At 47.0% G+C, this 23,315-nt stretch overlaps 1 protein-coding gene across 2 annotated transcripts in view; it reads right to left on the bottom strand.

Annotated features, from left to right (window-relative positions):
* Positions 1 to 23,315, bottom strand: part of LOC125461549 (myosin-7-like) — a 91,525-nt gene that overhangs the window by 12,646 nt on the left and 55,564 nt on the right. For both annotated transcript variants that reach the window (XM_059652666.1, XM_059652667.1), the window contains exons 26-35: positions 22,728 to 22,904; positions 21,064 to 21,209; positions 19,060 to 19,150; positions 14,924 to 15,313; positions 11,320 to 11,446; positions 10,271 to 10,389; positions 4,456 to 4,652; positions 3,306 to 3,655; positions 2,442 to 2,566; positions 812 to 927 (exon numbers count right to left, since the gene is read on the bottom strand). In XM_059652666.1, the coding sequence (XP_059508649.1) occupies positions 812 to 927; positions 2,442 to 2,566; positions 3,306 to 3,655; positions 4,456 to 4,652; positions 10,271 to 10,389; positions 11,320 to 11,446; positions 14,924 to 15,313; positions 19,060 to 19,150; positions 21,064 to 21,209; positions 22,728 to 22,904 (1,838 nt within the window). The remainder of the gene's footprint in view (positions 1 to 811; positions 928 to 2,441; positions 2,567 to 3,305; positions 3,656 to 4,455; positions 4,653 to 10,270; positions 10,390 to 11,319; positions 11,447 to 14,923; positions 15,314 to 19,059; positions 19,151 to 21,063; positions 21,210 to 22,727; positions 22,905 to 23,315) is intronic.

Raw genomic sequence — 23,315 nt, forward strand, 5'->3', positions numbered from 1 at the left:
TCTCTGGCTCAACCAGGAATGCTGCTATCAAGTCTCTTGCTCTAGGACTTTGAAATCTCCTGCTCGGTATACGTTCCACAATCTTACTTCCCACTGCACACCTTCCAAGTGGAAAGGCCGGTTCTTCAGCTGATGGGCAGTGCGTATCTGCTGTCTAGTCGATAGTAATATTCTTGCTAAACTGGGGCAGCTTAATTGAGAGGTGACCAATTCTGTTGGATGGACGCTCTGGGCAATAGTCAGGATGTTGTCAGGTGTGGCAACCTTTGCAGAGTTCATTACTCTCAGTTGTTTCTCAATATCACGTGGAGGGACCAGGAATGGCCGGACACCACAATCTAAATGAAGGCATGTTGGATCATCCCCATGGGATTTTGGGTGAAAGATATTTGCAAAGACTAGCCTGCTTTTCTACCAATCTCTCATTGTGAGCATGAAGATAGATGGAATCTGTTCCTGTAATGTGCCCAATTGTTCTCATCGTTCATTCTTTGAAACCAATTGATATACTATCCACAATCCTAATAATTGGAGGCAAACTGTTGATTGCAGCAAAGAATTCTGACCCTAGGCGTGAGTACTCGATCATGTACTCTAAATTAAGCATTGTGGGATCTCAATGGCTGGGAGTGAATATTGTATTGGCAGAGTAACAGGAAAGGTTAAACTGCATGAATTGTGTTCACTACAGAGTTAGGAGAAGGTAGATCCTTCCGAATTAAATTTCTTAACTATTGAACAATTTGCTCCAACCTCTCAAATTCCATAAGATGTGTAATTCAGAATAATTACAACAGAACTGTTCACTCACCGTAGACCATCAATTTCTTCATCCTTTTCTGCCAGTTTGCGTTCAACCTCAGCTTTGATCTGCGAGAGCTCAAGTTGGATCCTCAGGGTTTTACTCTCCTCGTGTTCAAGAGCACCCTGGGCAAAAATAGAAAGCCTGTCAAATAATATTTCCTGGAAACCCTAGCAACCACAGCTGGTTGATGGCTCATTGCACAGTGGTCCTGAGGCAGAGACCCCTTTTTAATTTGTTCATGGGAGACAAGTATCCGTGGCCTCTCCAACATTTATTGCCCATCCCCAATTGCCCAGAGGGCAGTTAAGAGTTAACCACATTGCTGTGGATCTGGAGTCACATGTAAGCCAAACCAATGTCCTATACAGCCACAACATGGCCTCCTATACTCATTGCACTGGCCAAAAAAGGCAAGCATGCCAAACACTGCCTTCGCTATCCTGTCAATTACATCTCGTGCCATTACCACTGCACATTGACTCTCACTAGGCTCTCGTACTGTTTTAAGTACAAATTATATGGTTTACACATGTGGGAGCTATCAGTATTTGAATGCAAGTCTGTTAAGTTTATTTAAATTAGATAGAGTTTTCACAAGTAACTAGCGAATATTTTAAGGTTCTTGCTCCGAGAGTTTTGAAAAGGATCTTTACACTTTTGAACAGGTTTGAAGAATGGAACAAGTTTCAGAAAATTGAAACGTTCAAAATAGCACAGTGCTTCGTGGTGAGGCCTCCCAGAGACAGCATTCGATAGATTCCCAATGCAGGTTTGTTACTGATAGCCAGTGACTCAATGAAGGCCAGTTATCACTGAGAGCAACTCCTAGATTATTGGCCAGAACTTGACACAGTGGAGGAGCTGGAGTAGCCCTTCAACCTCACAGTGACCCCCACCCACCCAACTTTGCTCGTCCCTGTTCTCAGAACGTTTAATGGGGACAGTGTAGAGGGAGCTTTATTCTGTATCTAACCACTTGCTAGCTCTGCCCCAGGAATGTTTGATGGGGTCAATGTAGAGAAAGCTTTACTTCAATGGCAAATGCATGACAGTGCATCATGGAAAAATGAGCAGAGGGATCTGTGTATCAGTAGATCACTTTGTATACCACCCTACACCTAAATTTAGACTTTGGTAGCAATACATAAAGAGTAAATACATTGGTCAGTTATGAGAAACTGGAGCCAATTCTCTCTTGCTTAGAATTCTGTAAAAGCTCTGTCTAACAATAAGAGGTTAATTTGTCCCAATTTGTTTGTTTTTGCCGTCCTGTTTTCTGTGAGGGAAGGGAATGTTTGCTATAAAAGGCATCTTTAAATGTGCCTGACCTGAGCGTTGTTTTCTCCCTATTGGTCTCCATGTCTCTGATCTTCCTGCAGACCCTCCCTTCAGCGACCTCCCATTCCTTAGGAAGTGGACAATCCGGTATTTGCCTATCTTGATGATATTCACCGACTATCTTTCCCCACTGCCATCTTGACTTCTTTGCTCATTTGTCTCTAATACGTCACAATCTCAATTCACAGCTCTCTGACCTGTGATTGTCCTCAAGTCCCACATTTGAGATTCAGTCCCATTCATAAGGTGCTCTTGAGCACTTTCTCCTTTTTTACCAGCAGCTCAGGCTTGCACCTACCTCTGCCTCTGCCAATGCACCCTGCACCTCGCTTTTCTCCTGTTCCAGGTTCTTCTTCACTTTCTCCAGCTCATGGATGGTTTTAGTTCCTTCACTGATCTGGTCAGTCAAGTCTGTGATCTCATCTGTCACAAGAAGAAACAGAATTTAATTTGCCTTGATTCCCTCAGCAATGATATTAGCTTGAGGTCCACTTGAGAGAATACAGCCCAAAACCAAGACAACCCGTTCAGTGGTTTGCCAGTGAAAGAACACTGTTTTAGCAAGCCGCAGTACCAAGAGAGTGCCACGCTGTGAAGGAAGGAGAAGTATTAAGCAAGCATCACACTGAGAGAGCATTGTTCCTGAAGACGCAGCACTCCCCAGTGCTGAGCCTCCGACAGTGTGGCGCTCCCCCAGGACTGTTGAGTGATTTTAAAATGAATCTGTATGTATTATTTCATTAACACAAGGACTGATGTTCTGCGCTTCACAAATGGAACAAAGAACTGAATAAGACTTGTTTTCTGCCAATTATTTAAGAACAGTTGGTTTACATTTGACAATTTAAATTAATTTAAACATACATCTGTTTACATGCCCTGTAATGGAATCCTGCTCCTTGTTGCTGTCTAATTTTGTCTGTTTTTCTGTTATCTATTCTTGCATCCAAGTTAGAATGGCAAGCCTAATGTAATTGCCAACCTGTAATTACATCTTCCTAATCTAAAGGAAATGTTGAAACTGGTGCCTAATGCCCAAATTTCACCCAAAAACTTCTCCTGTTCTTGGCTTCCAGATGCCCATTGCCTTGTGGGATGAGGTCTGTAGAGACTGAGCTATAGGGGCTGTGTCTCAGGTGTGGACAATTAAGCATTAACATACCTTGAAGGTTCTTGTTCTCTCGTTTGAGAGTCTCCAAGTGGTCTAGTGATTCCTCATAGGCATTCTTCAGTTTAAAGAGCTCAGTGCTCAGGCTACGAGCTTCCTTCTGTGATGCTTCCAGTTCAGCCTGAGCCTCCTCAAATTTCTGCTTCCAGTCAGCGATCATCTTATCAAAATTTCGTTGCTTCTTGTCAAAAGCCAGAGCAGCTGAATTTGCTCTCTCCAGGTCGATCGTCAAGTCCTCAATTTCTGTCTGCAACCGATGTTTTGTCTTGTCCAGTGAGGAGCATTTGGCATTTACTGCTTCCACTGACTCCTCTGCTTCTTGTAGACGAATCGCCAACTTCTTCCTTTTATCAAAAAATCCAGCAAAATCTGATCAGTTCCTCAGGAACAAAACTCAATTCAGGCAGACAGTGACCCATCAAACACTCCCAAGGACAGGGACGACACAGGGTTAGATACAGAGTAAAGCTCCCTCTACACTGTCTATACCTTGAGGAGTTCAGTCAGCGTTAGGAGATACAGGTACAGTGTTTAATCATTCAATCATTTTAACTTGAGCTGCATGGAATTCAAAGTAAGCTTTTGATTTTCTGTTCTCAGTTCACAGTGTGACCATGGTGCTAGAAAAATACCTTAATCACTGTGAAGCATGTCATCATGAACAGAGAAAGTTTGGAGGGAGTTTATTGGAAGGATACCAGCAATGAAAGGATTTCCATGGCAGGGAGACTGTTAAAAACTGAATTGCTTTGCTTGAAAGCACAGCCATTTAGGAAGAGTTTATCTGAGCTGTTGAAAATCATGCAAGTTATTGACTGGGTGATTAGGGAGAAAGGCTTTCTATTAGAGGAGAACCTGGAGCCAGAGAAATACAAAAGTTTCTCAAAGTGACTGGTAAAGGAGCATGGCAGTGTTTGAGAGACTTTATTTCAGAGCACGCTGCCTGAAAGAGAAATGGCAGCAGATTGCTCTCCAGTTAGAATTGGATAAATAGTTGAAGGAAAAGTACTGGCAGACTGTGGGCATTATTTAGGCGGGGGGGAATGAGGTTTGCTCTCTCAAAGGGCCTGCATATGTACGATGGGCCAAACAGCCTTATTCCCTTGCGTTCCCAATCCATGTTAAAAATTGTTACTATACATACTTAGCTTCTTCCAGTTCCTCTGTCCTCTGGATTGCGTCGGTTTCATATTTGTTACGCCATTGGGCCACCTCAGCATTGGCCTTGGATAGCGCCCTCTGTAGTTCAGCCTTCGCCTCTTGTTCCTCCTCGTACTGTTCTCTCAGAAGGTCACAGTCGTGTCGTGAAGCATGCAGAGCATGAGCGAGAGCATTCTTGGACTTTGATGGAAGCACAAACAATGAATTACTATGGTCTGTCCTGTAACTCTGGCTTGACAGAAGCACAAACAATGAATTACTATGGTCTGTCCTGTAACTCTGGTTTGTTCGTTCATTACACCATGACTTATTGAGGCTGATGTGGCCTCGAAACCAAAGAGAATCTAAACCAAACCACCCTTCCGGGAAGCTTAGTGCTTATGTCAGTGGACTGGTACTATCTTAAAGATCTGGAGATGATCCACTGCTCCCTCAGCTTAGCCACTGGATTGCAAAGAGGACCAACTGGCCAGTGATGCTAGTCCTGTGCATTACTCAACAACTCCCAGTTGAAGTGAGACTGTAGAGTTTGTGAATGAGGATGGAGTGTGTCCCAGCCACCTGACACTTTGGGTCACCACTCAAAGTTAATTCCAAGGTGCCCCTGACAATGAAGCCAAGTTTACAAAACTTGCCTGCCAGCCTGGGGAACATTACCCAATTAATTGTCTGTCTTCAGGAAATAAGTGGAGAATTGGAAATGATCTGGAGATGGTCCATCTTTAACCATCTGCCAGGATACTATATCAGTCAACGTACCTGTCTGCTGAGTAAAGGCCTCAAGGCCCTCCACTTCTTCCTATCCCGCAGGCCCGACCAGTCCCCCTCCACCGACACTCTCATCCGCCTAGCTGAACTCGTCGTCACCCTCAACAACTTCTCTTTTGACTCCTCCCACTTCCTACAGACTAAGGGGGTGGCCATGGGCACCCGCATGGGCCCAAGCTATGCCTGCCTCTTTGTAGGTTTCGTGGAACAGTCCCTCTTCCGCACCTACACAGGCCCCAAACCCGATCTCTTCCTCCGGTACATTGATTACTGTATCGGCGCCGCCTCTTGCTCCCCAGAGGAGCTCGAACAGTTCATCCACTTCACCAACACCTTCCACCCCAACCTTCAGTTCACCTGGGCCATCTCCAGCACATCCCTCACCTTCCTGGACCTCTCAGTCTCCATCTCAGGCAACTAGCTTGTAACTGATGTCCATTTCAAGCCCACCGACTCCCACAGCTACGTAGAATACACCTCCTCCCACCCACCCTCCTGCAAAAATTCCATCCCCTTTTCCCAATTCCTCCGCCTCTGCCGCATCTGCTCCCACGATAAGACATTCCACTCCCGCACATCCCAGATGTCCAAGTTCTTCAAGGACCGCAACTTTCCCCCCACAGTGATCGAGAACGCCCTTGACCGCGTCTCCCGTATTTCCCGCAACACATCCTTCACACCCCAACCCGCCACAACCGCCCTAAGAGGATCCCCCTCGTTCTCACACACCACCCCACCAACCTCCGGATACAACGCATCATCCTCCGACACTTCCACCATTTACAATCCGACCCCACCACCCAAGACATTTTTCCATCCCCACCCCTGTCTGCTTTCCGGAGAGACCACTCTCTCCGTGACTCCCTTGTTCGCTCCACACTGCCCACCAACCCCACCACACCCGGCACCTTCCCCTGCAACCGCAGGAAATGCTACACTTGCCCCCACACCTCCTCCCTCACCCCTATCCCAGGCCCCAAGATGACATTCCACATTAAGCAGAGGTTCACCTGCACATCTGCCAATGTGGTATACTGCATCCACTGTACCCGGTGCGGCTTCCTCTACATTGGGGAAACCAAGCGGAGGCTTGGAGACCACTTTGCAGAACACCTCCGCTCAGTTCGCAACAAACAACTGCACCTCCCAGTCGCAAACCATTTCCACTCCCCCTCCCATTCTCTAGATGACATGTCCATCATGGGCCTCCTGCAGTGCCACAATGATGCCACCCGAAGGTTGCAGGAACAGCAACTCATATTCCGCCTGGGAACCCTGCAGCCATATGGTATCAATGTGGACTTCACCAGTTTCAAAATCTCCCCTTCCCCTACTGCATCCCTAAACCAGCCCAGTTCGTCCCCTCCCCCCACTGCACCACACAACCAGCCCAGCTCTTCCCCCCCACCCACTGCATCCCAAAACCAGTCCAACCTGTCTCTGCCTCCCTAACCGGTTCTTCCTCTCACCCATCCCTTCCTCCCACCCCAAGCCGCACCCCCATCTACCTACTAACCTCATCCCACCTCCCTGACCTGTCGGTCTTCCCTGGACTGACCTATCCCCTCCCTACCTCCCCACCTATACGCTCTCCACCTATCTTCTTTACTCTCCATCTTCGGTCCGCCTCCCCCTCTCTCCCTATTTATTCCAGTTCCCTCACCCCATCCCCCTCTCTGATGAAGGGTCTCGACCCGAAATGTCAGCTTTTGTGCTCCTGAGATGCTGCTTGGCCTGCTGTGTTCATCCAGCCTCACATTTTATTATCTTGGAATTCTCCAGCATCTGCAGTTCCCATTATCTCTGCTGAGTAAAGGGTCCACTTTTCTCCATTCCCCTCTTTCCCCTGCCCAGTGCTCTCTCACCACTTTCGGGGGAGACAATGGCATACTGGAATTTTCATGTGACTACTAATCCACAGACCCAGGTTCAAATTCCAAGCAAATCTGGAATGAAGGGTCTATTGATGATTATGAAGTTGTTGTTGATTGTTGGAAAAATCCATCTGGTTTGTTAATGTCCTGTAAGGAAGGAAATTGTTCTCCATACCTGGTCTGGCCGACATGTTACTGTAAACCCACAGCAATGAAGTCAATCCTCAACTATTGTATGGGCAATTAGGGATTGGTAATAAATTCTGACTCAGCTAGTGACATGCATACCCCATGAATAAATTAAACAAAAACTCTCTTATTTGGAAGAGCCACATATCAGATGGAGAACTTATTTAGCTTTTCCTCAGTAGATCTGGCTAGAATACAACGAGTGCCATTAGGCCAAGCCGTCCTCTGCAAAATCTGACAGTACATCAGGAACATACTAAAGAGCAAAGATGCCTGCTATGAAAGCAAAATCCTGCAGGTGCTAGAATTCTGAAACAAACACAGAATGCTGGAGAGACTCAGCAGATCCAGCGCATCCATACAGAGAGAAACAGAGTTAATGTTTTATTTCTGGTACGAAACTTCAGGTTTAGATCCTGAAGCACTAACTGCTCTTGTCTCCAGAGATGATGCCAGAATTACTCCATGTTGTTGAGTATTCTTCCCCTGCTCTTTTAACAAACTTCTGGCCTTCTTAGCTGCTACAGTTACAATAATCCAATATACTGGGTCTGCCACTTTCCTCCCTGTATCCAGCTTTTTCTCAAATTCTTCTTTTGAGAGTATTGAGGACATGTCCTGTATTTACTGTCTGTTCCTAACTGCCCTTGAACATCGTAGCTTGCTCTAAGCCAAGAATATCCAGAAAGTACCCCCTATGCATTAGCCAAGAACCTTCAGCTTGCTCATGTTTTCTTTATGCTTGCCTTCTCCAGGGAACCCAGCTCTTTCTCCCAGACCATCACACTGTCTACACTGCAGCTTGTTCCTCATCTGCATGTTAGCAAACAAAGCCCATGTCATAACTCTTAAAAATGTGTTTAAAATACTGCTAGAATATCACCCACCTTCAGCCTTTGATGGTTGACCACACCATTATCCTGCAGCTCCTCTCCTCTGTCGCACAGCTGTGGGGGAAGTGCTCTCACACAGTTCCATTCCTCACTGATCTGGTTTGTTGTTATGTAGATGTTTCGTTACTATCCTGGGTAACATCATCAGTGCAGCCTCTGATGAAGCGCTGCTGTGTTTTCCCACCTGTTAATTAAACTCTGGAGTCCGTTGAGCTGGATTACCTCACTTCCAGCTTTCGTTTGTGGTGGAGTGTATACAGGGTCGATCTCTATGTGTTTATTGAAAACTTTCTTCATGTAGTACCAGGTTTCCAGGAGCTCCCGTGACAGTCTCTGCTTCGCTTGTGCCAGGATTCTGGTGTTGTCCCAGTCGAATTGGTGGCTCTCCTTATCCATGTGGTTGGAGATAGTGAGTATTGGCTGTGACTTTTTGTGGCCAGTTGATGTTCTTGTACCCTTGTGTTAATTTCCTTCCTGTTTGTCTGATGTAGTGTAATAGGCATATTCTGACCCAATTTTTCGAGTATCCATTATCTTTGAATGCCTGTGTCAGAAGATGCCTGTTGATCTAAACCAGGAAGATACCACATACCCCTGCACACTCATCACGCTACCCTGCATCAGGAACAGGTCTGAACTAACCACAAGACTCCTACGACTACTGGGCATCAGAGTAGCACACAAACCCACATCAACCCTACACCAACTGCTCTCCCGAACCAAAGACCCACTACCCACTATGGACAAGACCAACTTCCTATTCAAGATTCCCTGTGGAGACTGTGACAAACACTACATCAGGCAAACACGAAGGAAATTAACACAAGGATACACAAACATCAATTGGCCACAAAAAGTCACAGCCAATACTCACTATCTCCATCCACATGGATAAGGAGAGCCACCAATTCGACTGGGACAACACCAGGATCCTGGGACAAGCAAAGCAGAGACATGCACGGGAATTTCTAAAAGCCTGGTATTCCACGAAGAAAGCCATCAACAAACATAGAGCTTGACCCCGTATACACTCCACTACGAAGGAGAGCCAGAAGTTAGGTTATCCAGCTCAATGGACACCAGAGTTTAAATAAACAGGCGGGAAAACACAACAGCGCTTCATCAGAGGCTGCGCTGATGTTACCCAGCGGGGGAATGAAACGTCTGTGGAATTACAAACCAGCTCAGCGAGCCAACCAACCTCAACGCCCACAACCCGAGCTACAGACCTCCTCCATTCTTCTCTGTCCAATTGTAACCAGAGAACCAACGATTTCTCTTCCTGTTTCTCGTCCACATTCTGCTCTGCAGTGCCATCATTTAAATCCAGTGATAGTTTTCACATCCACACTGACAATTCCCACATCACCACCTCCCTCATTCCTCCACTGTCTCTACATTATTTTGCTCTGGATAAGCAGAACTTTTCTGCAAATAAATACAGCTGAAGCCATTGTCTTCACTGTCACCATAAACTCTATTCTCAAGCTACCACTCCATCCTTTTCCCTGGTCACAGTTAAATGCCAAAACAGACTTCCCTCAACGTTTGGCCCCAAACTGAGCAGCTGACCGTATTTCCTCTCTATCGCTAAGGCCACCTTTCTCCAGGTCTGTAATATTCTCTCTTCTCCCCATGCCCAAATCATCCCAAGTCCCATTCCCCTTTCACCCCACCACCCAATGGATTTTGATCTACTTTAGCAGCTGACTGAGCAGTATTTAAATTCTCAATATTGAGCCTCTCTCCATTGCTGCATCCTCACCATCTCTATGACCTTCTGCAGCCCACAGCCCTCTGTAACTTGTTTCTCTGGTCCCCTGTCCATTGGCTACTCCATTTGCTTCATCACTGAATGCTGTGCTTTTAACTGCCTGGACGCCAGGCTCTGGGATATCATCCCTAGACTTTTCCACATCTCTACCTTGCTTTCTTCCTTTAAGAATTTTCATAAAACCGGTTTGTTTGACCAGGTTTTCGGAAACCTGTCCTAATTTCAGTCGCAATGTCATTTTTACGGATTGTGTTCTTGTGGAGTATCTTTCTGAAATAAAGAGGTGAAGATGTTACGTACTTTGGTCTCTTCTTCCAGTTGTCTTCTCAACTCTTCAATACTTTGTGTGAAGGACACCTTGCCACGGCTTAACTGGTTAATGAGAGCTTCCTTTTCTTCCATTTGCCTGCTGTACTCCCCTGATGGTGATCATAGAACAATCTTAGAAACACTTACACCTGTGCTTAAGTATCCCCCTTTCTCTCTCTACTGACCCCATCTCTAGTCCAGACATGTTACAATGACTGTTGTAGTACAGAGATTGTGACACCACCCCCAACTTCTCTGGAGGTGAGGTCATGGTCACTATTGACTTGATGTTATTGAGATGAAGTAGAAATGGCCATGAGAAAATTCATTCTCCTGGCCCGATGAGATCTCCTGGGAAGTGGGAGGTCAGGATGGAAGAAGGGGAGATAGTCAGCTGTTAGAATCCAGGGGGAGGGAGGGAGTTCAGTCCCTAGGCCCTATTCAGTCCATTCCTGTCAAGGTCAAGGGACCATCCCAGCATTGCCATCTCCCTCCTGCCCTGGTAGCTCCCCACACTAAACAATTTTAACTGTTTACTGAACAAGGAGAGGAACTAATTCAGGGATGTAAGAGTGCCAATAACACTAGGGCATAATTGAGATTTTTAACCAGATTCTAACCAGGGATTTCTCACCAGGGCAATGAAGCAGAAAGAGGAATCTGGGCTAAATGGACAAATCATCCCAGAAGCCATTCTTACTGTCCTTGGAATCGGTCTCCAATGCCCTGCACTGACATCAGAGGCACTCTCCACCACTGCCCATTTCTTCCTGTATGTGTGGCATCAACTCCCTCATCACTGTAACTTCTTGCAGGCCCCTCCTCCTTGTTCTCTTTCCCCAAATACTTTTCTTCTCTGACCCCAACTTCCTATGCTCCCCACATCCACCTGAACTGAGGGAAATGAACTGAGATAAAATGAGGGCTAAAATCCCACTTACCTCTTCACTCAGCAGTTCACTCTGCCTCTCTCTGTTCTGCCCTCCCCCTCCCTTTTCCAACACTCCCCACCCCCCAACCTCCTGATCTCTGTTCCATACCGTTCTGACTCTGCAGTTTGGCTTTGTGCGAAGCCAGATCTGCCACTTGACGCTGAAGTTCACCAACTTTGGTATTTGCTTCATTTAGTTGATCTTCATATGTTCTGCATAACTTCTCTGAGTTGGCCTGTAACAGCAAGAACGCTGAGCTCAATCATTTATTCTTCACATTGCTATCAAACTCCTCAGCGAGGCACCAAGGAACAGGTTTTCCAGCTGGATTTTGTTCCCTTGACTGGATCAGTCAGGTGGAGAAGCATAGCCTGTTTTACAAGATGTTTGAAGTCTGGCCTTCAGTCCCTGCTTTGGGCTTAAAAACTGGCAAAGCCTTTGACCTTCCGTCACGCCTGCTTTCATTGTTGATTAACATTAACCCCCAGTGGCAGTTTTACCACAAAAAGAGGACCATATCACTGATGAAAGGTCACCCTCTTGAACTATTCCCTCCACAGACACTGCGCAAATGTTCAGCAGTTCCTGGTTTTCATTTCAACTCAGAGAGCAGACAAAAACAAAAAGAAGTCAAAACTAGAGAGGCGTACGACATAACAGACATTCTTGTTTGTGAGAGGTTCCAAAAATCATTGTAAATTTGGTCGGAGTTAGGGTGATTCTTGACAACACTTTCAGTATAATTGTACATGTGAGGGTTATAATGGAGCAGACCACCCCCAGTCTGGCTCAGTGTGGCTCCATTTTGTGCCTCAGACTTTGTGTGACCCCAGGAGGAGCTTTCCTAGAATTAAATTGTTGCTGCTGTTGGGGGAGGGAGTCACTGAGTTGTTGTTGTAGGGGGAGGGAGTCGCTGAGTTGTTGGGGGAGGGAGTCGCTGAGTTGTTGCTGGGGGAGGGAGTCACTGAGTTGTTGTTGTTGGGGGAGGGAGTCGCTGAGTTGTTGTTGTAGGGGGAGGGAGTCGCTGAGTTGTTGTTGGGGGAGGGAGTCGCTGAGTTGTTGTTGTAGGGGGAGGGAGTCGCTGAGTTGTTGTTGTTGGGGGAGGGAGTCGCTGAGTTGTTGTTGCTGGGGGAGGGAGTCGCTGAGTTGTTGTTGCTGGGGGAGGGAGTCACTGAGTTGTTGTTGTTGGGGGAGGGAGTCGCTGAGTTGTTGTTGTAGGGGGAGGGAGTCGCTGAGTTGTTGTTGTTGGGGGAGGGAGTCGCTGAGTTGTTGTTGTAGGGGGAGGGAGTCGCTGAGTTGTTGTTGTAGGGGGAGGGAGTCGCTGAGTTGTTGTTGTTGGGGGAGGGAGTCGCTGAGTTGTTGTTGCTGGGGGAGGGAGTCGCTGAGTTGTTGTAGGGGGAGGGAGTCGCTGAGTTGTTGTTGTAGGGGGAGGGAGTCGCTGAGTTGTTGTTGTAGGGGGAGGGAGTCGCTGAGTTGTTGTTGTTGGGGGAGGGAGTCGCTGAGTTGTTGTTGTTGGGGGAGGGAGTCGCTGAGTTGTTGTTGGGGGAGGGAGTCGCTGAGTTGTTGTTGGGGGAGGGAGTCACTGAGTTGTTGTTGTTGGGGGAGGGAGTCGCTGAGTTGTTGTTGTTGGGGGAGGGAGTCGCTGAGTTGTTGGGGGAGGGAGTCGCTGAGTTGTTGTTGTTGGGGGAGGGAGTCGCTGAGTTGTTGTTGTTGGGGGAGGGAGTCGCTGAGTTGTTGTTGGGGGAGGGAGTCGCTGAGTTGTTGTTGCTGGGGGAGGGAGTCGCTGAGTTGTTGTTGTAGCCTGCAGTACCCTCTCTCCTCCCTACATCACCTTCCTGACCCTCCCCCTCCTCCCGCTCTGTTGTGGTCCAGTTGAGGAGAAGGTATTTAGATTGAGCCCTTCCACTCAGCAATACACGTCATCGGGAACATCGACACCTTGTGAAGGAACCTTATGGTAATAGGGATCAGGGGGAGGGATAATGGGAAGTGCAGACGCTGGGAATCCAAGATAACGCGGTGTGGAGCTGGATGAACACAGCAGGCCAAGCAGCATCACTGATTCTATTTTAACCTCACTGCGAAGCCTCTTCCAGGGATGCCTAACCTGAAGAAGTTACCCTCTTCCCTCTGTACCAACCTCAGGGAATCTCCCTCCCACTGCAACTCTCTTGTATTCCACCTATCTTCTTTTCTCTCCATCTTATGGTCATAGGGATCAGTGTGAGCTCAATGGGATGTTGAAGTTTTTCTTGAACAAATTTGGAAAAGGTTCTAAGGGATAGGATTTATAATCATCTGGAAAAGAATAAATTGATTAGGGACAGTCAGCACGGTTTTGTGAAGGGAACGTCGTGCCTCACAAACCTTATTGAGTTCTTTGACAAGGTGACCAAACAGGTAGATGAGAGTAAACTGGTTGATGTGGTGTAGATGGATTTCAGAAAGGTGTTCGATAAGGTTCCCCACAGTAGGCTATTGTACAAAATGCAGAGGAATGGGATTGTGGGGGATATAGCAGTTTGGATCGGAAATTGGCTTGCTGAAAGAAGACAGAGGGTGGTAGTTGATGGGAAATGTTCATCCTGGAGACCAGTTACTAGTGGTGTACCGCAAGGGTCGGTGTTGGGTCCACTGCTGTTTGTCATTTTTATAAATGACCTGAATGAGGGCGTAGAAGGATGGGCTAGTAAATTTGCAGACGACACTATGGCCTTTGGAGTTGTGGATAGTGACGAAGGATGCTGTAGGTTGCAGAGAGACATAGATAAGCTGCAGAGCTGGGCTGAGAGGTGGCAAATGGAGTTTAATGCAGACAAGTGTGAGGTGATGCACTTTGGTAGGAGTAACAGGAAGGCAAAGTACAGGGCTAATGGTAAGATTCTTGGTAGTGTAGATGAGCAGAGAGATCTCGGTGTCCATGTACACAGATCCTTGAAAGTTGCCACCCAGGTTGACAGGGCTGTTAAGAAGGCATACAGTGTTTTAGCTTTTCTTAATAGAGGGGTCGAGTTCTGGAACCAAGAGGCTATGATGAAGCTGTACAAAACTCTGGTGCGGCCGCACTTGGAGTATTGTGTACAGTTCTGGTCACCGCATTATAAGCAGGATGTGGAAGCTTTGGAAAGGGTGCAGAGGAGATTTACTAGGATGTTGCCTGGTATGGAGGGAAGGTCTTACGAGGAAAGGCTGAGGGACTTGAGGCTGTTTTCGTTAGAAAGAAGAAGGTTGAGAGGTGACAATTGAAACATATAAAATAATCAGAGGGTTTGATACGGTGGATAGGGGGAGCCTTTTTCCTAGGATGGTGACGGCGAGCACAAGGGGGCATAGCTTTAAATTGAGGTGTGATAGATATAGGACAGATGTCAGAGGTAGTTTCTTTATTAGAGAGTAGTAAGGGAATGGAACGCTTTGCCTGCAACGGTAGTAGATTCGCCAACTTTAGGTACATTTAAGTCGTCATTGGACAAGCATATGGACGTACATGGAATAGTGTAGGTTAGATGGGCTTGAGATCGGCATGACAGTTCGGCACAACATGGAAGGCCGAAGGGCCTGTACTGTGCTGTAATGTTCTATGTTCTATGTTTAAGCTGTTAATGACGTAAATCTGATTTTGATTTGGTCCTATTTGATGTTCGATTATAATGAGCATGAGGAACAATATCTGAACTCAATCCAGCCACTTATAAAGTAACATTCTCTGTACCTTTGCTTTTGTAATTTGTTCAATGCTGGAATTTAAATCATCTGTCTCCATTTTAAGTTCACTCTTCTCTTTCTCCAGTTTCTGTTTAACCCTTTGCAGGTTGTCAATCTGCTCACTCAGTTCTGCCACTGTATCTGACTGCTTCTTCCTCAGAGCTGATGCCGTTGCCTCGTGTTGCAGTGTTGCCTCTTCCAGGTCCCTCCGAAGTTTCAGGAAGGCTGCTTCCCGTTTCTTGTTCATCTCCACCTGTGCTGACGTTGCTCCTCCTGCTTCCTCCAACCTCTCACTCAACTCCTCCAGCTCCCGGGATACATCTGCCCTTTGTTTCTCCACCTTAGCTCTTGCCGCCCGTTCTGCTTCCAACTCCTCCTCAAGCTCCTCAATTCGAGCCTAAACACAGGGACAAAAATAACTTCGTTTGTCACGTATTGAGATGCATCTCTGCAAAATGGACTATTTTTAGAAACTGGAATGTTCCTCATGATTAACATAGAACTCCTCCACATTAGGACCCAGTGACTGTCTTAATATGTTTATGGAGTATCAGTCTTGATCTTTCTGGGATCCTTCTGGAACATACGATGAACGGCTAAGGATCCTGGGATTGTACTCATTAGAGTTTAGAAGGTTGAGGGGAGATCTAATAGAAACTTACAAGATAATGTATGGTTTAGAAAGGGTGGACGCTGGGAAGTTGTTTCCATTGGGCGGGGAGACTAGGACCCGTGGGCATAGCCTTAAAATTAGAGGGGGTAAATTTAAAACTGAAATGAGACGACATTTCTTCAGCCAGAGAGTGGTGGGCTTGTGGAATTCATTGCCTCAGAGTGCAGTGGAGGCCGGGACGTTAAAGGCAGAGATCGATAAATTCTTGATCTCACAAGGAATCAAGGGCTACGGGGAGAGTGCAGGGAAGTAGAATTGAAATGCCCATCAGCCATGATTTAAATGGCGGAATGGAGTCGATGGGCTGAATGGCCTTACTTCCACTCCTATGTCTTATGGAATGAGATTTTAAATCAGAACTTCTGGGGATCTCAGTGAGAAAACTACTACTGAGCTACAACTGAGTACCTGCAACTGACCGAACACAGGCATGCTCACCTCAGCTCCCTGGGTCTTAATCTCTGCAATTTCATTACTACGTCCCTCCATCACACCTTCCTCTTTTAAAACTTAGCTCTTTCACCAAACTTAATCGCTTGTTCTAAACTATCCTTATGGACTTGCTGTTACACTTTGTTTCTAGATCGCTGTGGAGAGGTATCTTCGGTGTCTTTGCTCTACTGAGTGTGCTTTACAAATACAGGTTGTTGTTGATTTGGTCCCATAGCCCAATGCTTATAAGAAACTGGGCAGAAGGATTAAAATATTCATAGCAGCCAGGAGAAGTCATGGCATGTTTCCCCACTGCACACAACTACACGGTTAGTGACAAGTACACCGATGTCTGGGGAACGGGAATGGGTACACCGATGTCCGGGGAATCGGAACGGGAACGGGTACACCAATGTACAGGGAACGGGAGTGGGTACACCGATGTACATGGGAACGGGAACGGGTACACCGATGTACATGGGAACGGGAGTGGGTACACCGATGTACATGGGAACGGGTACACCGATGTACATGGGAACGGGTACACCGATGTACATGGGAACGGGTACACCGATGTACATGGGAACGGGAGTGGGTACACCAATGTACATGGGAACGGGAACGGGTACACCGATGTACATGGGAACGGGTACACCGATGTACATGGGAACGGGTACACCGATGTATATGGGAACGGGAACGGGTACACCGATGTACATAGGAACGGGAACGGGTACACCGATGTATATGGGAATGGGAGCGGGTACACAGATGTACATGGGAACGGGAACGGGTACACCGATGTACATGGGAACGGGAGCGGGTACACCGATGTACATGGGAACGGGTACACCGATGTACATGGGAACGGGTACACCGATGTACATGGGAATGGGAGCGGGTACACCAATGTATTTGGGAACGGGAGCGGGTACACCGATGTACATGGGAACGGGAGCGGGTACACCGATGTACATGGGAACGGGTACACCGATGTACATGGGAACGGGTACACCGATGTACATGGGAACGGGAGCAGGTACACCGATGTACATGGGAACGGGAACGGGTACACCGATGTACATGGGAACGGGAACGGGTACACCAATGTATATGGGAACGGGAGCGGGTACACCAATGTACATGGGAACGGGTACACCGATGTACATGGGAACGGGAACGGGTACACCGATGTACATGGGAACGGGAACGGGTACACCAATGTACAGGGAGCGAGTACACCGATGTACATGGGAACGGGAGCGGGTACACCGATGTACATGGGAACGGGAACGGGTACACAGATGTACATGGGAACGGGAGCGGGTACACCGATGTACATGGGAACGGGAGCGGGTACACCGATGTACATGGGAACGGGAGAGGGTACACAGATGTACATGGGAACGGGAGCGGGTACACCGATGTATATGGGAACGGGAACGGGTACACCGACGTACATGGGAATGGGAACGGGTACACCGATGTATATGGGAACGGGAACGGGTACACCGATGTATATGGGAACGGGAGCGGGTACACCAATGTACATGGGAACGGGAGCGGGTACACCAATGTACATGGGAACGGGAACGGGTACACCGATGTACATGGGAACGGGAGCGGGTACACCGATGTACATGGGAACGGGAGCGGGTACACCGATGTACATGGGAACGGGAGCGGGTACACCGATGTACATGGGAACGGGAGCGGGTACTCCGATGTATATGGGAACGGGAGTGGGTACACCAATGTACATGGGAATGGGAACGGGTACACCAATGTACATGGGAACGGGTACACCGATGTACATGGGAACGGGAACAGGTACACCGATGTATATGGGAATGGGAACGGGTACACCGATGTACATGGGAATGGGAACGGGTACACCGATGTACATGGGAACGGGAGCAGGTACACCAATGTACATGGGAACGGGTACACCGATGTACATGGGAACGGGAACGGGTACACCGATGTACATGGGAATGGGAATGGGTACACCGATGTACGTGGGAACGGGAGCGGGTACACCGATGTACATGGGAACGGGAACGGGTACACCGATGTACATGGGAACGGGAGCGGGTACACCAATGTTCATGGGAACGGGTACACCGATGTACATGGGAACGGGAACGGGTACACCGATGTACATGGGAATGGGAACGGGTACACCGATGTACATGGGATCGGGAGCAGGTACACCAATGTACATGGGAACGGGTACACCGATGTACATGGGAACGGGAACGGGTACACCAATGTACATGGGAATGGGAACGGGTACACCGATGTACATGGGAACGGGAGCAGGTACACCAATGTACATGGGAACGGGTACACCTATGTACATGGGAACGGGAACGGGTACACCGATGTACATGGGAACGGGAATGGGTACACAGATGTACATGGGAATGGGAACGGGTACACAGATGTACATGGGAACGGGAGCAGGTACACCGATGTACATGGGAACGGGAGCAGGTACACCGATGTACATGGGAACGGGAGTGGGTACACCGATGTACATGGGAACGAGTACACCGATGTGCATGGGAACGGGAGCGGGTACACCGATGTATATGGGAACGGGAACGGGAACGGGTACACCGATGTACATGGGAATGGGAACGGGTACACCGGTGTACATGGGAACGGGAGCAGGTACACCAATGTACATGGGAACGGGAACGGGTACACAGATGTACATGGGAACGGGAACGGGTACACCGATGTACATGGGAACGGGAGCGGGTACACCAATGTACATGGGAACGGGAACGGGTACACAGATGTACATGGGAACGGGTACACCGATGTATATGGGAACGGGAGCGGGTACACCAATGTACATGGGATAGTGATTGCTACATTAATATACAGAGCCACAGACTGTAATCAGCAGCTCGGCCTGCACTCACACTGATGAAGCTAATTGTTGTCGGTCCTGTATCAGCCATCACCCACCGAGTGTAAACGGAATACTTTGCTGTGATTAAAAACTTTCAGAAGTTGCTGGAGCTCACCTGCAGCTCTTTAATTTTCTTCTGGAGCTGAGCAACAAGAGCCCCTTCATCCTCAATCTTGGAGTTTAACTGACTTATTTCAAAGTCCTTCCTGTGAGTAGAAAAGGAATGAAATGTCCCATTAGATGACAGCTCAGAGGTTACACTCTGATTCATGGAACATAATTGATGTTCATGATATTTACTTGGTAGATGTGCCACACATGGTCCACATTAATAAAACTGACCGGGAGGATTTGCTGAAATCATAATGTGTTTACTGAGCTCCTCCTTTGTGTTAACGTCCCTAAACATTAATGATCAGAGGAGTTTGGTCAGGAAGTGTTTAAGCTGTTTTTCAATGGGGGGGGCATCAAATGTGCCCAGTCTTTCCTCGCATGAGGGTCTGTGTGTATGTGTAAGGTGCAGCAGGCTCAACAAGCATCAACTGGTCAGGAACAAAAACAGAAGTTGCTGGAAAAGGAGAAATTTATAGCAGGCCTGGCAGCATCTGTGAAGAAAGAAAATCAGACACAACATTTTGGGTCGAGTGACCCTTGCTCAATTTGCCAGGCACCACACAAGGAATTATAACAACAAATTGACTGGCCTGAGGGAACTCACCTACATTGAAGCTGGTGCTGAACCATTCTATGTAACTCAGAATCACCCAGCGATACACCACAGAAAGACACTTGTATCATGGTTCAAGTAGCAGTTGTTTAAAATGCTCTCCAATCATTCCCATTGCCATCATCCCTGGCTCAATCCCCATATTTCTATCAATGTCTCCTTTTTAGGAATTAGAAACAGTCTTTTTGTACATTATTGTTGAATCTGCTTCCATTGCCCATTCAGGGAGCACATTCCATATCACAACAACTCATTGTGGCAAATAAATTCCTCTCATTTTCCCCTCTGGATCTGTTACTGATTCCATCAATTTGTGTCCCTCTCATTATCAACGCTTCTCTGAAAATATTTCCCCCTGTCAAAATCCATCTCAATTCTGAACAACTGGATGTGAGTTTGCTCGCTGAGCTGGAAGGTTAGTTTTCAGACGTTTCGTCACCATTCTGAACAACTCTATCAAATCTTCACAACCACTCACAAAGTAAAAGAAAATATTGCAAATGCCGGAAATTTAAAGTGAGAACAGAAGATGCGGGAGAAAATAAGCAGCTCAGGCCGTGCCCATGGAGAGAGGAACAGGGAAATTGATTCGGGATAATGACTACTCAGAAGATAAAAAGCCATCAACCTGAAACACTAGCTCTGTTTCTCAGCCCAAATGTTATCTGATCAGGTCAGATTTCCAGAACAGTTTGGTTTTATTTCAGCCTCTTAGCACAGGCTGTTTAAAGCAGAATATTCCCAGTCTCTGTGTGGGACTGAGGAATTTCTTCGTTTTGTTCAATGTTTGCTAATATGCACTGGATTGGACAATTGCTTTCATTGGTACTGTTGATTGAGTTCAGTGATTTCAATCAAACTGTTCAACAATCGAATGAGGGGACCCTGGTGTTTGTGTTGTGAATCTAATGAGCAAGATACTGTGTCACTAGTTAGAAAGCAAGGAAGACCCAGTCACAATGCATGATGTCAATTTGAAGGGAGAGAGCTAGTAGGAAGCACTGGTGCTGTTTTACTGACTGGACCATAGACTGGCAACCACAGAGGCCATTCGGCCCATAATGTCCATGTCTATTTTCTGCTAAAGTGCGATGCATTTAATCCCACCCTCCCTGCCCTTTCCCCATGATCCTTCGCAATTTTACTGCAAAGGTGATGATCAAGCTCAATTTTGAAAGGCAGAATCAAGTGTTTCAGACACTATGTCGGAATTTTTAAAAGACCCAAAGAACTGCAGATGCTACAAGTCAGGAACAAAAACAGAATTTGCTGGAAAAGCTCAGCACGTCTGCCAGTATCTGTGAAGAGAAATCAGAGTTGCCGTTTGAGGCCCAGTGACCCTTCCTCAGAACTGACTGTAGCTGGGGAAAAGATTAGGAATTGTATTCTCACTTTTTCAGCTTCTCCTCCAGCTGTTGTTTATCATTCTCTAAATCCATGACAGATTCATGTGTTAGTTTCAAATCTCCCTCCAGCTTTCGCTTCGCACGTTCCAAATCCATGCGGACTTTCTTCTCTTGTTCCAAAGACCCTTCAAGCTGTGGGGAAATTAAAGGATGTTGGTTAGTATTGGACAACAGTGAACACCAGCTTCGAGCAGCCACTGAACATAATACAGGTAGACTGTCAGCACAGGATAGTTTCACAGGCCCTCAAGATGCTGAATATAGCAGAAGGTTAAAATAATAGAATTATACCACAATGTTAACAGAACAACTGTAGTTCCCAATTTAAATCAAAGTTTTATATGCTTTCATTCTGATTAATGAATTTCTGGTTCTTCCCAGGTTAAATTTATTCACTTTCTCAGGAATCTAGACATTTTTCAGACACTGCCCTCAAACTGCCAAAGGTAAATTATGCATTAATGATGCATTAATTTCACAGGAGGAAGGCTTGGGGAAACCAATTTGAGCAGGTGCTGGAGAATGGTGAGCACTCTCTCTGAGAAAAAGCAGCGTCTTAGCCAGCACCAATCCAGAACAGGCAAAGCAAGGCACCGGCCAAAGTTCATCAGGTAGTGCCTGGTGCACATCTAACACAGTCAGGACCATACTTGTGGTCTACAGTATCTTTATCAGGGTCTTGGCTGGTTTTCATTCGACAATCTGATTGGGCATGAATGGGTTTTCAGGAGCTGCTGGACACCACCCCCACCCCCGAGATCTCTGGCTTTTCAATTCTCCAAACTTCCAAACACCCTAACAAGATGAAGGCATAGTTTTTGGTGGAATTTGTCCTCTGCCCAACCATCTTCAGCTGTTTTATCGATGGCCTTCCCTCCATCAAGAGGACAGAAATTCGCATGTTTGCCGATGATTGCACAGTGTTCAGCACCAGTCGCGACTCATCAGATACTGAAGCAGTCCATGTTCACATGCAACAAGATCTGGACAATACCCAGACTTGGGCTGACAATCAGTCATTAATATCTGCACCACACAAATGCCAGGCAACGATCATATACAAGACTGTAACGATCACCCTTTGACATTCAATAGTGTTACCATCACTGAATCCCCCACTATCAGAAACTGAACTGGGCTCACTACATAAACACAGTGGCTACAGATGCAGGGCAGAGGTTAGAAATACTGTGGACAGTAGCTCACCTCCTAACTCCCCAAAGCCTGCCCATCGTCTATGAGACACAAGTCAGGAATGTAATAGAATGCTAGGAGACAGCCAGAACTGCAGATGCTGTGCGTCAGAGTCGATACAGTGTGGAGCAGTCCTGATGATGTTGACTCTCTTGGTCCTGAAATGCTGCCTGACCTACAGCGTTCCTCCAGCTCCACACTGTATCGGCTGTAATGGAATACTTCCTACTCCCTCTGGATGAGTGCAGCTCCAACAACTCTCAAAGATGTTTTTAAATTTACTTGTAGGATGTAGGCATTGCTGACTGGGCAGCACTTGTTGCCTGTCCTGAGTTGGCCCTTGAGAATGTGGTGTTGAGCTGCCCGCTTGAACCATCGCAATCCAAAGTGAACACTCAGGTACACACCCTGTTATTAAATTGATTTCAACATCAGAAAGTTTTAACTGGAACTTACATCATCGACTTGTTGCTCTAGTTTGGCCTTGGCTTTGGTCAGGGTGTTAACTTTGTCTTCTTCAGCCTGCAGGTCCTCCAGGGTCTGTTGATGGGCCTCCTGAAGCGCCTTCTTCTCTTTGGTCAGTTTCACAATCGTTTCGTCAAGAGAAGCCATTTCTTCTGTAAGATTTTTAACCTATAAACAGCAGCGAGACAAAGAATTACAAACTCAGAGGGACAAACAACATCTCACAGTGTCAGAGGGAACCCTTAACCATCACCTAAATGTCTTCAATAGTAATTTCACTTTCACCAACCCCCAGTTTTCTGGAAAGAATTTCAACTTATTACACTGACCAACAGATAACGCGGCATGGGTACAGTACCGGTGGGGACAGGTCTGCCACTGTGTACCACTGGGGTACAGTACCGGTGGGGACAGGTCTGTCACTGTATAACACTGGGGTACAGTACTGCTGGGGACAGGTCTGTCACTGTGTACCACTGGGGTACAGTACCGGTGGGGACAGGTCTGCCACTGTGTACCACTGGGGTACAGTACCAGTGGGAGACGGGTCTGTCGCTGTGTAACACTGGGGTACAGTAC

The sequence above is a fragment of the Stegostoma tigrinum genome, chromosome 19 (genome assembly GCF_030684315.1).
Source record: "Stegostoma tigrinum isolate sSteTig4 chromosome 19, sSteTig4.hap1, whole genome shotgun sequence".
Lineage (NCBI taxonomy): Eukaryota > Metazoa > Chordata > Chondrichthyes > Orectolobiformes > Stegostomatidae > Stegostoma > Stegostoma tigrinum.